The 14656-nt window shown below is 34.7% G+C and overlaps 2 protein-coding genes across 2 annotated transcripts; both read right to left on the bottom strand.

Annotated features, from left to right (window-relative positions):
* Nucleotides 1-6223: 6223 nt before the first annotated feature.
* On the bottom strand, nt 6224-8567 carry LOC128214969 (innexin unc-9-like). The gene is made up of 2 exons (XM_052921690.1): nt 8496-8567; nt 6224-8058 (listed from the first exon to the last, which is right to left on the bottom strand). Coding segments are annotated over exons 1-2 (1233 nt in total). The 5' UTR covers nt 8498-8567; the 3' UTR covers nt 6224-6827.
* Nucleotides 8568-11386: 2819 nt separating this feature from the next.
* Nucleotides 11387-14494, bottom strand: LOC128213194 (innexin unc-9-like). Its single transcript, XM_052918746.1, has 2 exons — nt 14384-14494; nt 11387-13865 (listed from the first exon to the last, which is right to left on the bottom strand). Coding segments are annotated over exons 1-2 (1233 nt in total). The 5' UTR covers nt 14386-14494; the 3' UTR covers nt 11387-12634.
* Between the last annotated feature and the right edge of the window lie 162 nt (nt 14495-14656).

Raw genomic sequence — 14656 nt, 5'->3', positions numbered from 1 at the left:
TTTAAAGCCTATAATTGCTTTGCCATCGGAAGGCTACCGCCTATTAAAGCCTAAAATTGCTTACTGCCATCGGACGGCAACCGCCTATTAGAGCCTTCAATTGCTTACTGCTATGAAAGCCAGTTAGAGGTACAAAGTACTTGGACCCTTACAGGTCTCACCGGAGTTGACCCTCTGTTTAACTGGAAAAAATTATCCTTCGATATCTCAAGAAGTGGGAAAGCTTTTCTCATTAGACATATGTGGTTAGAGGGCAATATGGCGATTGTGCACGCCATTTTATTCAGTTAGTTGGACAAATACATAGTTGCTATGGCTGCACAGAAAGCTTAAAATATCACTCTAACTGGATCATGGCCTATCTTGAAAAGTGTAGCAGGTACGCTCTTGCAACTTTGTATGTAAAAGAGAAATTAAGATAACTGTGCAAGTTTTCTCGTCAACTAAAATATGTTCGCAAAAAATGTGGTTGCTATGCCAGCACATGGTGTGGATATGTTATTGTCTGTCGGAACAACAATGGATCCTGCTGTATCTGGTAGTTTCATGAAACTTAGTGTGTGGCAATAAAGAGATTAAGCACGCCATTTATTATATTTTGTTGGACAAAATAGAGTGGCTGTTGAAACGAAAATATTGAAAATACCGCACTTGGTCATAAAGTTAAGTGCATGAAACTATGTATGTTGAGAATGTATGGGTTTTTTTCTTTGGACAAAAAGTGGTTCTAAGGTTATGGAAATACATGTAGTCAAATACCAAACAAGTGAAGAAAAGAATTATCTCGCGATTCTATTGGTTGTCTTTATTGACTTTGTTCTCCCCATCCTCTTCGTTTTTAATCAGTAACTTATTTTAATCACAGTCGGTATCAGTGATACCAGTTTCGGTTTCATAATCAAGTTTACCTAAATCTATTTATGTTCTTCTTAATACTCGTATATTATAAACAAGATGATCAATCACGTAGGCGAATCTTGTCATGATACAACTTGCACAAATATTTACCTCGAGTTTCGTTATGAAATGTAATCTCTCACCATGAGTTCAGTTTAGGGCAACTATACCAAACCGACGATTGCAATTTGGATTCAAAGCGTGCAAACTGTGCACTGCTATAAAACATGGATAAAAACAAAACAGTTCACTCGAGTGAAAACCGGGCGTTCCTGAAAATTGGCGATTGCCAGGTGACAGTTCCTGAAAAAGCAAGGCTGAAGTAGTAGAGTATGCTTAACGACACTGTCGATATAAACCTTTCCGCTGACTATATAAATAAGATAGGTTCAAATGCATTATTTTCAGCACTTTGTGCAAAAGAAATACAAACAGAGGCAAAAAAAACACGTCTACTAAAGTACGTCAAACCCGATATTTAATGCGTTCTTATTTCAAACAGTTACACATATATAGACTGCATACTCCACAAAGAATATTGTCCCGAAAAGAATTTGTGCACATGTACACAAAACCGTAAGATTTTTTATTTGTTTTACCTACATATCAATGACGAACATGGCGTCTACATCTACAGAAGTGGCTATTTTGAGTGAGTTCAATGTATGGCTCTTTGTCTAAAGTAAAATACTTCCGAAGACCATACTTTGGTTAACCAATGCCATATATATTGAGTTTGAACGTATCTTCGTAAAATGAATTTTCTGTTCATAGTATAGAAACAAGTAGGAGCGTGACTGTGAACATAATGCGCCTATTATCTTAAAATCATGCTTTATCTCGATATCGTAATATACAGACTTGTACGTGTTTCGGATTTTAGGAAAATTGAAACAATACATGCTTACTTCTAAGAAACGCATGTTTTGTAATTTACTTCCGATGATACACACATGCAAGAAAATATTTATAAAAGCAACTTATGTACAGCTACAATATCATTTTCGAGATATTTAAAATGGACGTTTCAAACAAATGAGCGTAAAATCAAGTGAATTAATTATTTTTAGGTCGGCTCGAAAGCACTGGTAGCGTTTTAAAGAGGTTTCAGCCACAGTAAAGTGTACCAACTCACATATGGTGATTATTACGTAAACATCGGGCAATCATTGGGCCGATTTGCCGACACTACGACCAAATGCCGATTAGTATTAAATGATCCAGGGACCAGAAAATAAATTACGTGCAACTGAACCATGTACGAAACGAACTGTTACAACAATTTTGAAAAATTCGCCCTCCGGATGTACAGATTATACATCCGAACTATGAACATAGAGAGAGATGGTTTATTTTGAATACATGTTCAATAAGCCACATGGCCCGTGAGAAAAACAAAATACACGATTTAACATTTACATAGCCGTTTTGGATTTATTGGGGCTAGTTTTTTAACGCAATGATGGTGGGAGAACACTGTCAACACCACAGCCCCCCGCCCCCTATTATTTTATATTGTTTTATATTGTTGCCTTGCCGGACTAATTACCTCCTGGTTTAAATTTATGAAATCTACATGTTTCACAAAAACTTTTGTTATTAATTAAGATACATATATACTGTTTGAGCATTCATGCAAACATTTTGGAAGGAATAATCCTAAGAATGGTTTTGTAATTGTGCTATTGACTACAACACATGTAGTCGTGTTCAACGACAAGGCCGCATTGCTTAACTTTTAAACATATTCAAGGGTCTTCCACAGTGCACATGTGGATGGGGGAGGCATAATTAAAACGTTTCAAAAGTTCATGTTTGATTTATTTGTAAGGAACGATGGTTGTTCGGGAGTAAAACATACATTCTATGTGACGTGTTTTGGGATGGTAAGGAGTTGACCAATTTTACGTAGGAAGGTTTTATCAGATTCTGGATCAAAAAGAATTCTCATTTCTTCGAAAGAGTCTGTCGACATCATACCTTTTTGTGTTTTTTCGTCAAAATGCCACAGACTACCAAATTAACACTGTTTTTTGTGGGTTCTTAATGATATATTTTCAAAGAAGAAAGGTATTCAGTAGATTAAATTCATTTCAGGTACAAAAATGCAGATATATTTCTTAAAGTTTCTGCAATCACCACAAAACCTCACGACATTGTTGATTGGGTAGTACTGCCAATTTTGACACGAACACATATTCATTTTTGATTAAGACATTTCCGGGAAAAAGTAAATGTTTTTATTGTAACTCTGAAAAAAATATATTCTTTTTAAAAATTTGCTCAACTCCTAATTACAGCTGCACATGTTGCGACGAATATATGAAATATATGCTGGCTAAATATTGAGCCTCAAAGCTAAATAAAAACAAAATGTTTTATTCATGTTCAATTTGTGTCCTTCAAACCACTTTTGCACTGTCGAAGGCCCTAAAACAACTTGGCTTTATCTTTGTCCGAGCTTTTAAGAGTCCACTTATATTATTATACTAGTACATAATGCTCTAAGAATGTCTTAGAAAATATTGGAAAATAAAACTTTGTTGTATAAGACAAATATTTTATTTAAAAAAAAGATCGATTTTGATAACTTATTTTGGAAAACATACCCCCAAAATGTATGGAACCTTATATCAAGTTATGTGTTGCTCCGTCTACGTTCAATTCATCGATATCTTTGGTCAGTAAACAGATTATAATTCAAATTCATTCAATAAGAGGAAACATTCGGAAGCAAAGAAAAAACACCCAGCGTATTAAAACATGAACAGTTGATTGACAGAATTTATTCACTTGTACACAAGTAAGTTTTGAAACCTCTCTCAACCTGAACTGACAATGCAGTAGGCTCGTTGAGAGGTGAAGTGTTTCTTTCACAAATACTTGTCATTGGTTCAAACTTGACACAGCTCCGACGTTTAGAATAGTGCTTATGTTAAAACACCATGGTATTTTTCTTCTATTTTGAGAAGATGACAAACAAACACAAATTGATACAAAATATGACCATAAACAAACATTTGCATTGGCTCAGAAATATATCGGTTAATCTTCTTATTATAAGCAACGCATACATGTACGTGCATAACGCAGTAAATAACAAAACGATAACAAAAACTTATCTGCCCTATGCTGATAATGTTTAGATAAACTCACGTTTGACCTTAATATTACAATATCGAAATAAATAGGAGATCATTACCATTTTCAACCCGTGGTAATACAATGAAAATGTAGTATTGCCGCAGGGCGGCCGTCCGGGTATCAACTTGGTGGTTTTCACTCAATAACTATAGCTTGGAGTTACGTATAGTAAAAAAAACATTTCTTGTAGCAAGTTTATTTGGAGATGAACTTTGTAATTGTATTTGGGGAATGTTGAGTCAAGGTCAAGGTCAAGGGCACTGTAACAAAAATAGAAAAAAAACTGTTTTCGCTCAATACCCAGGAGTGACTTTTAGTGATGCAATTTGGCATGTAGCAAGTTAATGTTGGGTTCAAAAGGGTTAAATTTACATTTAAAGAAAAGACGAAGTTTGTGATTGCTTTTGGAGATGGTAGATTTCGATTGCTTTTTGGGTTGGTGGGAGCTCAACGCATTGTGTAAAACCATATACATTTTCGAACATAAGAGTCTCATTTAAAAATATATATATACAACAAACTCTTGAGATTAGAAATTTATTGAGATTTTTTGTTTGTTTTATTTATCAATTCTCCGTATATTTTTAAGTATACATACTTGTAGATGATATAATGATACAATGGAACTACGGTATAGGCCAAAGCAAGCAAGAATCAAAACCCTTACCTATAATGCATTGTATTGACACAAAAAGCACAAATCATGATTATCAGAGAAATACCAAAGAGTGGGAACATTACGAAACAGTACACCGGGTATGATCAAGGAATTGACGTATGGGGGGGGGGGGCGTAACCTAGGAGCACAACTTTTTGACAATCCCCACTCCCTCAAAAGTAATATAAAATGTTGCCCCCCCCCCCCCCCCATAAACCGCTGGTGTCATTCACATACCATTAAGGATCAATGAAAGAACTTTTTAAGGTAACAAATGCTCAGGAAACCCCCGAATGGCTGTACTAATGGTTAAGATTTGTTTTATTGTGTGCGTTCAATAGTATAACTTGATAACTACTAGCTAAACTTCCAGTGAAACTTCATACAGCTGAAAAGAAATTGAAGATACATACGTATTAAACAAGGTCTCCGATTAAATATCATCAAGAATGTGTACATGATCAAGATGTATGCAAACAGAACAAAGTAGATACAATGATAATATACATATATGTAAATATATGCATTTTAAAGTGTCCAATGTACACTTGTGTGAACTTTTGATGCCTGATGACGCATGGAAAGGTTTAATGGATAAAATATGTTAATATTATACCGATTGAAAAATTGCAAATACGCTGTTTTAACCTTTAAAAATAAAAAAATAGGCAATTTCACTTCCTATTTCAATTAATAGTAAAAAACTAAAATACAAACTACCATTACTTTATCTGTTATGTTCTTTCGGACATTTATTGCTTACATTTTAGCAATCAGTTAGCAATATCCTTTCAAATATACCAAATATACCAAACTTAAATGTGGTCATCATGCATCAGAACATTACGGACAATAGCATATTAAACAGAGCGAAAACCTTTGTAAACATCGGATACCTATCGCATTATTTATTACAAAATATGGTCCTCAATTCTCAACACTTCAGAGGATTTTTTTCAAGTGTACGCTGGATTTATAAAATTTATGGATCAATGTAAATATATGTATATATATAAATCAGAAGATAAAACTACTTAATAAAAATGCAGTCAGTCAAGATAAATATTTTATATTGATAAATCTCTTCCTAAAATGGTTTTTCAAATACTTCAAAAGAAAAAATAAAACCCGCTGCTTGACGCTTTTATATACCGGTGCTAAAATGATATATCACCACTCTTTACACAACGAAAATTTATGACAAATGCATTATGCAATCACCTTTTTTATACAGCGATGTATCTCACTACAAGCGTGAGCAATCAAAAATAAGCAAAACATGTTTGCGTGAAACTATAGTAGCTCGATGAAACAAAAACAATTCAAGGTATTCAATACTAACAGAGAAACAATTCAATTAAGACCATTCTGACAATTTGCAGAAAAATACAACACTCATTTTTTTTTAAATTTTGATCTTTGAACACAAACAGAGAAACAAGACAAGGAAGACTAAACATACAATTTGCAGAAAATGAATATCACACAAAGCTTTGAAAATGGCTTTATGATAAGCATAATTTTCATAATAATCAAACAAACATGGTTTTCAACCAATTGTTCAGTTAGAATTTCCTAAACTGTTTATATATCAAGAATCGTGATAATATGTTGTTTTCTCGATGTTATATTTTTTTTATCTGCATGATATCCACTTTTGAGTATCTCATACACACAAGGCCCTTCCTCTTATCTACACTCTGTTCCAATATGCTGATCGGAAAAGAGATGTGTATATATTTTATTATTATTTTACTACCACATTCTATTGTTTAACGTACGTAGGAACTTAGCTTAAGTAGCTACATCTATGTTTAAAGAGAATGGTCCAGCATGTGTTGTTCTTAAACATAAGAACGTTTTAAAGCAGAACATTACAAGCGAGAAATGCAAATGATTGATTGAAAGAAAGAATAAAACAGGTTCACACTCGATTTTAGATACACTTTTTGTTAAATTCCATCATGTATTGCGAAACCGATTTCACGTAGAAAATGAAACTTTTACTATGATGCAAGTTCTTGAATTTGTTCAAATCAAGAATCAAAAGTTATTTGTTAATATACCAGCAGCATACAGTTACAAAAAGTATTGATAGTTTTGATCAGCGCATTTAATGTATATACGACTAGTTATTTGCTTTTATGTCAGTGAAATCATCTCGAAGTCCATTAGATGATTGATTGGCTGACGCTTTTTCTTCTTCTGTATTAAACTTTCTCCACAGTTCAGACACCAAATCTGTCGTGACAAGATCCGTCGAGTTGCTAGTGATAACTCTAAGGACAAACACACCATCTTCTCGCAAGTACTGATCCGCGAATCTCCGGCAAACTTTCCTGTCCAATCCGCTCTGAATTTTATTGTCAATTTTCAGATATTTTTTAACGAATTGATAGCGACTGCCATTGTCAACGACCACAACTAAAGTTTTTACGAGGCTGTACAGTGATGCAATACCCATTATGAAAAACCAGAACCAAAGAAAGATGAAGAACTTTTCGTTGAAGAGGTTGATCGGGAGAACGCATTGTAGACTGTACCGAACAATATTCTGAAGCTGTCGAATCTGGAAGTCACAGAAAGTTACAAGAGGAAAGCGAGGACTGTTATCCCAAGGAGTGTTATCGGACAATTTGTGAAGGACCTCAAATCCATACATATTGTAATTCGATGCCATGAATGCATTCAGGATAAAGAACTGCGCAACAACATTTGCAAAGAACAAAAGCTTCACGATTACGTAGAGACCGGCAAGAAAATTACCACCTCGTTTACTACACATCAGACTGCATTTCTGACTCATTGCATCTCTCATCCTTGTATAGCGATTGTCTTTCCATGATCTCTCCGTTTTCAACCAGTGATCAATGATGTCAGCAAGAGTTTGAATAGTATCCTGTCGATCCTTCGGCGACGTCCCCTGTGTCTTTTCAGCCAGGTCGACCATGTTGTGAAGGCTTACACCGGCATGCGAATGGAGCAATCTCCAGATAATGTTCGGTATTTTGAACAAGAAAGCCTGAAAAAGCAGAATCAGCGGTACCCATTGGTAGTAGGTTATTTCCCTGTCCGTGCGTTCCTCAATTCCTTCAGGTAGCTGGTCATGAAAGGCTACGTGGTACGTATTGGAGATCCAGCAATAGTTTTCTATGTAGCCCTTATACCAGTCCTTGTCATAGTGTGCGGGGTTCCAACAGTGAATTGGCTTGCCGACGAAATGCGCTGTAGTGAGGAAGATGGCAATGATGACAAGTGAAACTGATGTGTACACGTGACTGAGTCGATCTATGGCGTCGTCGTTGTTATGCCCTTTGATCGTCTTAAACCTCGTTGTGATTTGGGCGATTAGTGACTCCCTAAAATACAACAATTTTTATCTTGTTTCTTACAATATATTACAGAACGTTCGGTTGTTTTAAATAACATCTGAATTGCATATTTCGGAAAAACATTGACACACAAACGATACTTGTTATAGCCCTTTGATCTTCTTAAACCTCGTTGTGATTTGGGCGATTAGTGACTCCCTAAAATACAAGACTAGAAAACTGAAAGAGTTATTATACTAAAACAACAAATTGTATCGAAAAAAGTAAAATATCCTCAACATTGTTTCAAGATACACAATTTTAAACTTGTATTTCAAGTTATTAACCATTTCTTGGAATATTTTCTTTGAGTTTGAATACTGAATTAGCCATTTTAGTAACAGTTTATACACTCATACGATGGCGTATTTCTTAAGATATTTAACAACATTTTTGAGTAATGTTCATGACAACAAAATCCTTACATGGTTTATTCAAAGACACTTAACATAAATCCTCTTTCACAGCTCGTTATGCGGCAGTTTGCATCGTTTTTGTTTAACTTTTATAAGAATATTGTCCTTCGATACTTATCTGTGACATTTGCTCAATGCGATTGGATGGCATTTGCTGATATGTTATCAAACAGATATTACTCCTAACCTAAATTTAAATCAATATTAAGAAGAATTTCATAAACTGACTGAAGTTATTTTATTAAATCCTTACGCTTTATTTCAAATATAAAAGCAAAAAAATACATCAAGACTTTAATACATATATAACATTGTGTGAAGTACTTTAGAACATAAATGATAGCTCCAAACACTCAACAATTACACATGGTATTTTGAACCCATGGTATTAGAATGAAGATGTAGTTGGGCCGCCGGGCGGTGGTCCGGGTGTCAACTTGGCGGTTTCCACTCAATATCTTTAATTATGATTAAATGCACTGTGCTGTTTGTGGAGTTTTGTGCTGTTCTTCTATGTTTCTTGTTTGTGATTTTATGTTCTATGTCTATGGCGTTTACCCAGTGCCATTAAACCGGGTTTATGTTTAAACATTTGCTACTGAGCTTGTTTCTGTAGCTTTTTGCATAAATATTGACATATACTGATGAAACCTCACGTGTAGCTCTACATTGGGATTACATTTGTGATGTGTAGATTCATAGTCAATGTTTATTACAAATGCAATAAAGTCATTATGGGGTCAAGGTAAAGGACACTGTTAAAAAATAGAAAAACGGTTTCTGCTTTATAACTATAGTAAAGAGTTACGTATAGTGATTTAACTTGTCATGTAGCAAGTTAATTTGCAGATGAACCTTGTAAAACCGTTTCGGGAATTTTAAGACAATGTCAAAGGCACTGTGACAAAAATGAAACAACAACAAATGTTTTTGCTCAATGTCCTTGGTCAGCGTGTCTTTTAGTGATAAATTTGGAATATAGCAAATTAATTTTGGGATAAGCAGGCTTAAACTTGCTTTTAAATAAATTGCTTTTTGAGATGGTGGGATCACGAAAAAGGACGATGTGGCTAATTTCGTGAGTTAACATTGATGGATAGCGATGAAACTTGGTGTAGGTAACTTATGTAAAGACGTAGATTTCGATTACATTTTAGGGTTGGTGGGTTAACAAGGTCAAAGTCGCTGCTACTTAAAATATAAAAATGAATTCATTTCAAAAACTTGAATCCGGAATAACTTATTATGATGAAACGTATTATGTAGAAAACTTACGTTAAGGCGTACCTTGGGGTTGCTTTTAGGGTCAGGAAGTTAAGGTAGTATAAATGTCTGAGTGAGAAGGCTGATGAGAAGGTGTAGCTTTTTGAATTGGTAGGGTCAAGGTCACGGTCGATGTTCTTACAAAAGGTAAATTTATTTCTGCTCAATGACTTGAGATAGGAATAAATACTATGGATGCAACGCGTTGTGTATGAAGCTATGCGAAGTCATACCATTGGATTGCTTTTCGGTTGATTGGGTACAGGTCAAGGCCGCTGTTCCAAAAATAGATAAATGATTTTATTTTCAAAATTAGAATAGTGTTGAAACTTGGTATTTATGTGAATATATACATAAGGAAATGTAATCAAGGTCAAGGTCGTTGTCCATAAAAAAATCAAGTTCAAGTAACAAAAATGTCGTATGTTCGAAACTTCCTGATTGCACAAATTAAAGACCTGGTTTCGTCATATTGCGCGTTTTCTATAGTTTCGATTTGGCATTGCTACATATTCGAACATTGAGTGGTCATTTTTTTTAAATATTTAGAACAAACTCTAGAGAATAGAAATGTATTAAGATTTTTGTTTTGTTTTATTAATCAAGTCTCCATACATTCCTAAGTATACATACATGTGGATGGCATTATGGAACTACAATATTAGCCCAAGAAAGCAAGAATCAAAACCCTAACCTATAATGCACTGTATTGACACGAAAAACACACATCATGATTATCAGAGAAATACTAAGGAGTGGGAACATAACGAAACAAACACACAGAGGTGGATCTAGGAATTGACGTCAGAGGGAGCGTTACTTAGGAGCACAACCCTTTTACAATCGCCACTCTCTCAGACGCGAAATATAAATGGTTTAAAATGTTTGCAGGGTTGTATTTTGTTGTTTTGTGTTTGATTGTTGTATTATTATTGTTGTTGTTTTTTTTTTTTTTTTTTTTTTTTGGGGGGGGGGGGGGTATTGAGGGGGACTTTAATCCGCTGGTGTCACCCACATAACATTAAGGATCAATGAAAGGACTTTTTAAGGTAACAAACGGTCAGAAAAAAACACGATTTGTTGTACTTATGTTTTATTGTGTGCGTTCAATAGAATTACTTGATAACTACAAGTATAACATCCAGTTTAAACTTCATACAGCTGAAAAGAAATGGAAGATAGGTATTAATCAAGATCTCCGATTAAATATCATCAAGAATGTGTATATGAAATAGAAGTATGCAAACAGAACAAAGTCAATAAAATGATAATATACATAATTGTAAATATACATATTAAGGTGTCCGATGCCCAATAGTGTGAACTTTTGATGCCTGATGACGCTTGGAAAGGGTTAAATTGGTAAAATATATGTTAATATTATACCGATTGAAAATTTTCAAATACGTTCACGTTTATATCTACCGGTGCTAAAATGATATATCACCGCTCTTTATACAACGAAAATTTAAGAAAATGCATTATATATTCGTCTTTTTATACAGAGATTTATCTCGCTGCAAGCGTGAGCAATCAAAAGTAAGCAAAACATGTTTTATTGAAACTATAGTAGCTCGATGAAACAAAACAAATTCAAGGTATTCAATGCTAACAGAGAAACAATACAATAAAGACCATTCTGATAATTTGCAGAACAAAACAATATTTATTATTTTCAATTTTAATCGTTGACAAAAACAGAGAAACAAGACAATGAAGACCATTCATACAATTTTCACAAAATGAATGTAACAGACTACACAAATTGCTATGTTCACCTTTCGGGGTTCGAACCCACGACCGCTTGCTCTGCAGGCGGACGGACACTCTATCGCGTCGCTGTAAAGGGGCTGTACTCCGTATGATAAAATAGCGAAAAAAAGAAAAGGAAATTGTCGAAAACTGACATAAACTTGGCATCGATGTGAACAATGCATTGAAACTTCTAACTGAAGTACCACATAGTTTATTATTTATTTAAGTTAGCAGTTATTTCGTATTTTTCCATTAAAAAAAGATTACTGGGTATGTCTACCAGGTAGAATTCATTCCTTATGCGTGATTGGCTAGTCGGTGTTATCACGTGATATTACCGAGGTAGGTGTATAGCTTAATTATGTCACCCAATTAGAGTAAGCCGTCGTAGCTCAGTGGATACGACGCTGGACTGCACTTTTGGCGACACGGGTTCGAACCCAGTCTCCGACACATTTTGGTATTTTTTTTTACTTTTTTGGTGCCAATCTGGTGTACAGACCTTTTAAAAGCTAGCTCTTTAACGAGACAGTATAAGTGCCGCTATATACACATCCAATACCCGGTTACATGAATATCACACAAAACTTTGAAAATGGTTTGATGATAAGCATAAATTTTCATCATAAACAAACAAACATGGTGTTCAACTAATTGTTCACTTAGAATTTGCTAAACTGTTTATCTATCTTTTCTCGATGTCATATAATTTTTATCTGCATGATATCCACTTTTGAAGTATTCCATACACACAAGGCCCTTCCTCTTATCTACACTCTGTTCCGATATGCTGATCGGAAAAGATGTTTATTTTTTATTTTTTTACTACTGTTTTACCGTAAGTAGGAATGATTGAAAGAAAGAATAAAACAGGTTCACACTCGATTTTAGATACACTTTTTGTTAAATTCCATAAGTATTGCGAAACCGATTGCACGTAGAAAATGAAAACTTTTAACTACGATACAAGTTCTTGAATTTGTTCAAATCAAGAATCGAAAGTCAGTTGTTAATATACCAGCAGCATACAAAAATATTGATAGTTTTGATCAGCGCATATAATGTATATACGAAACAACGGTGAATACATTTATCAGTTTCATTTTTGACTGAAGGTGCATTTCTTAAGACTAGATATTTGCTTTTATGTCAGTGAAATCATCTCGAAGTCCATTGGATTTTAGATTGGCTGACGCTTTTTCTTCTTCTGTATTAAACTTTCTCCACAGTTCAGACACCAAATCTGTCGTGACAAGATCCGTCGAGTTACTAGTGATTACTCTAAGGACGAACACACCATCTTCTCGCAAGTACTGATCCGCGAATCTCCGGCAAACTTTCCTGTCAAATCCGCTCTGAATTTTATTGTCAATTTTCAGATATTTCTTAACGAATCGATAGCGACTGCCATTGTCAACGATCACAACTAAAGTTTTAATGAGGCTGTACAGTGATGCAATACCCATTATGAAAAACCAGAACCAAAGAAAGACGAAGAACTTTTCGTTGAAGAGGTTGATCGGGAGGACGCATTGTAGACTGTACCGAACAATATTCTGAAGCTGTCGAATCTGGAAGTCACAGAAAGTTACAAGAGGAAAGCGAGGACTGTTCTCCCAAGGAGTGTTATCGGACAATTTGTGAAGGACCTCAAATCCATACATATTGTAACTCGATGCCATGAATGCATTCAGGATAAAGAACTGCGCAACAACATTTGCAAAGAACAAAAGCTTCACGATTACGTAGAGACCGGCAAGAAAATTACCACCTCGTTTACTACACATCAGACTGCATTTCTGACTCATTGCATCTCTCATCCTTGTATAGCGATTGTTTTTCCATGATCTCTCCGTTTTCAACCAGTGATCAATGATGTCAGCAAGAGTTTGAATAGTATCCTGTCGATCCTTCGGCGACGTCCCCTGTGTCTTCTCAGCCAGGTCGACCATGTTGTGAAGGCTTACACCGGCATGCGAATGGAGCAATCTCCAGATAATGTTCGGTATTTTGAACAAGAAAGCCTGAAAAAGCAGAATCAGTGGTACCCATTGGTAGTAGGTTATTTCCCTGTCCTTGCGTTCCTCAATTCCTTCAGGTAGCTGGTCATGAAAGGCTACGTGGTACGTATTGGAGATCCAGCAATAGTTTTCTATGTAGCTCTTATACCAGTCCTTTTCATAGTGTGCGGGGTTCCAACAGTGGATTGGCTTGCCGACGAAATGCGCTGTAGTGAGGAAGATGGCAATGATGACAAGTGAAACTGATGTGTACACGTGACTGAGTCGATCTATGGCGTCGTCGTTGTTATGCCCTTTGATCGTCTTAAACCTCTTTGTGATTTGGTCGATCAGTGACTCCCTAAAATACAACAATTTTTATCTTGTTTCTTACAATATATTACAGAACGTTCGGTTGTTTTAAATAACATCTGAATTGCATATTTCGGACAAACATTGACACACAAACGATACTTGTTATAGTTAAATGTTGATTTTCTACTATGCATTTCAGTACATTTCAGTATATTTTATGTCAAAAAGTACTTTACTGCGATTGCAATTATAAGACAAAATTTAAGTTTTGATTTTAAAAGCGAATTGAGATATAAAAAATATATAGAAAACTGGAAGAGTTATTATATATAAATAAAACAACAAATTGTATCGAAAAAGGTAAAATGTCTTCAACATTGTTTCAAGATACACAATTTTAAACTTGTATTTCAAGTTATTAACCATTTCTTGAAATATTTTCTTTATATAAGAGTCTGAATACTTAATTATCCATACTGATTTTTCACTCATACGATGGCGTATTTCTTATTAAATTATTTACAATTATTTTGAGTAATATTCATGACAAAACAAAATCCTTACATGGTATTTCATTGACCGTTAACACAAATCCTCTTTCTCAACTCGTTATGTGACAGTTTGCATTGTTTTAGTAAACTTTATAAAAACATTGTCCTTCGATACTTATCTTATCAGTGGCATTTGCTCAATGCGATTGGATGGGTTTTGCTGATATGTTATCAAAAGATATTACTCATTACCAAACTTTAAATATAGTTTTGAATATTAAGAAAAAAGTCATAAACTGACTGAAGTTATATGATTAAATCCGTACGCTTTATTTCAAATTTTAGA

This window comes from Mya arenaria, chromosome 13 (assembly GCF_026914265.1).
Source record: "Mya arenaria isolate MELC-2E11 chromosome 13, ASM2691426v1".
Taxonomy (NCBI): Eukaryota; Metazoa; Mollusca; class Bivalvia; order Myida; family Myidae; genus Mya; species Mya arenaria.
The sequence above is the reverse complement of the archived record's forward strand: the minus strand, read 5'-3'. Positions and strand labels throughout refer to the sequence as shown.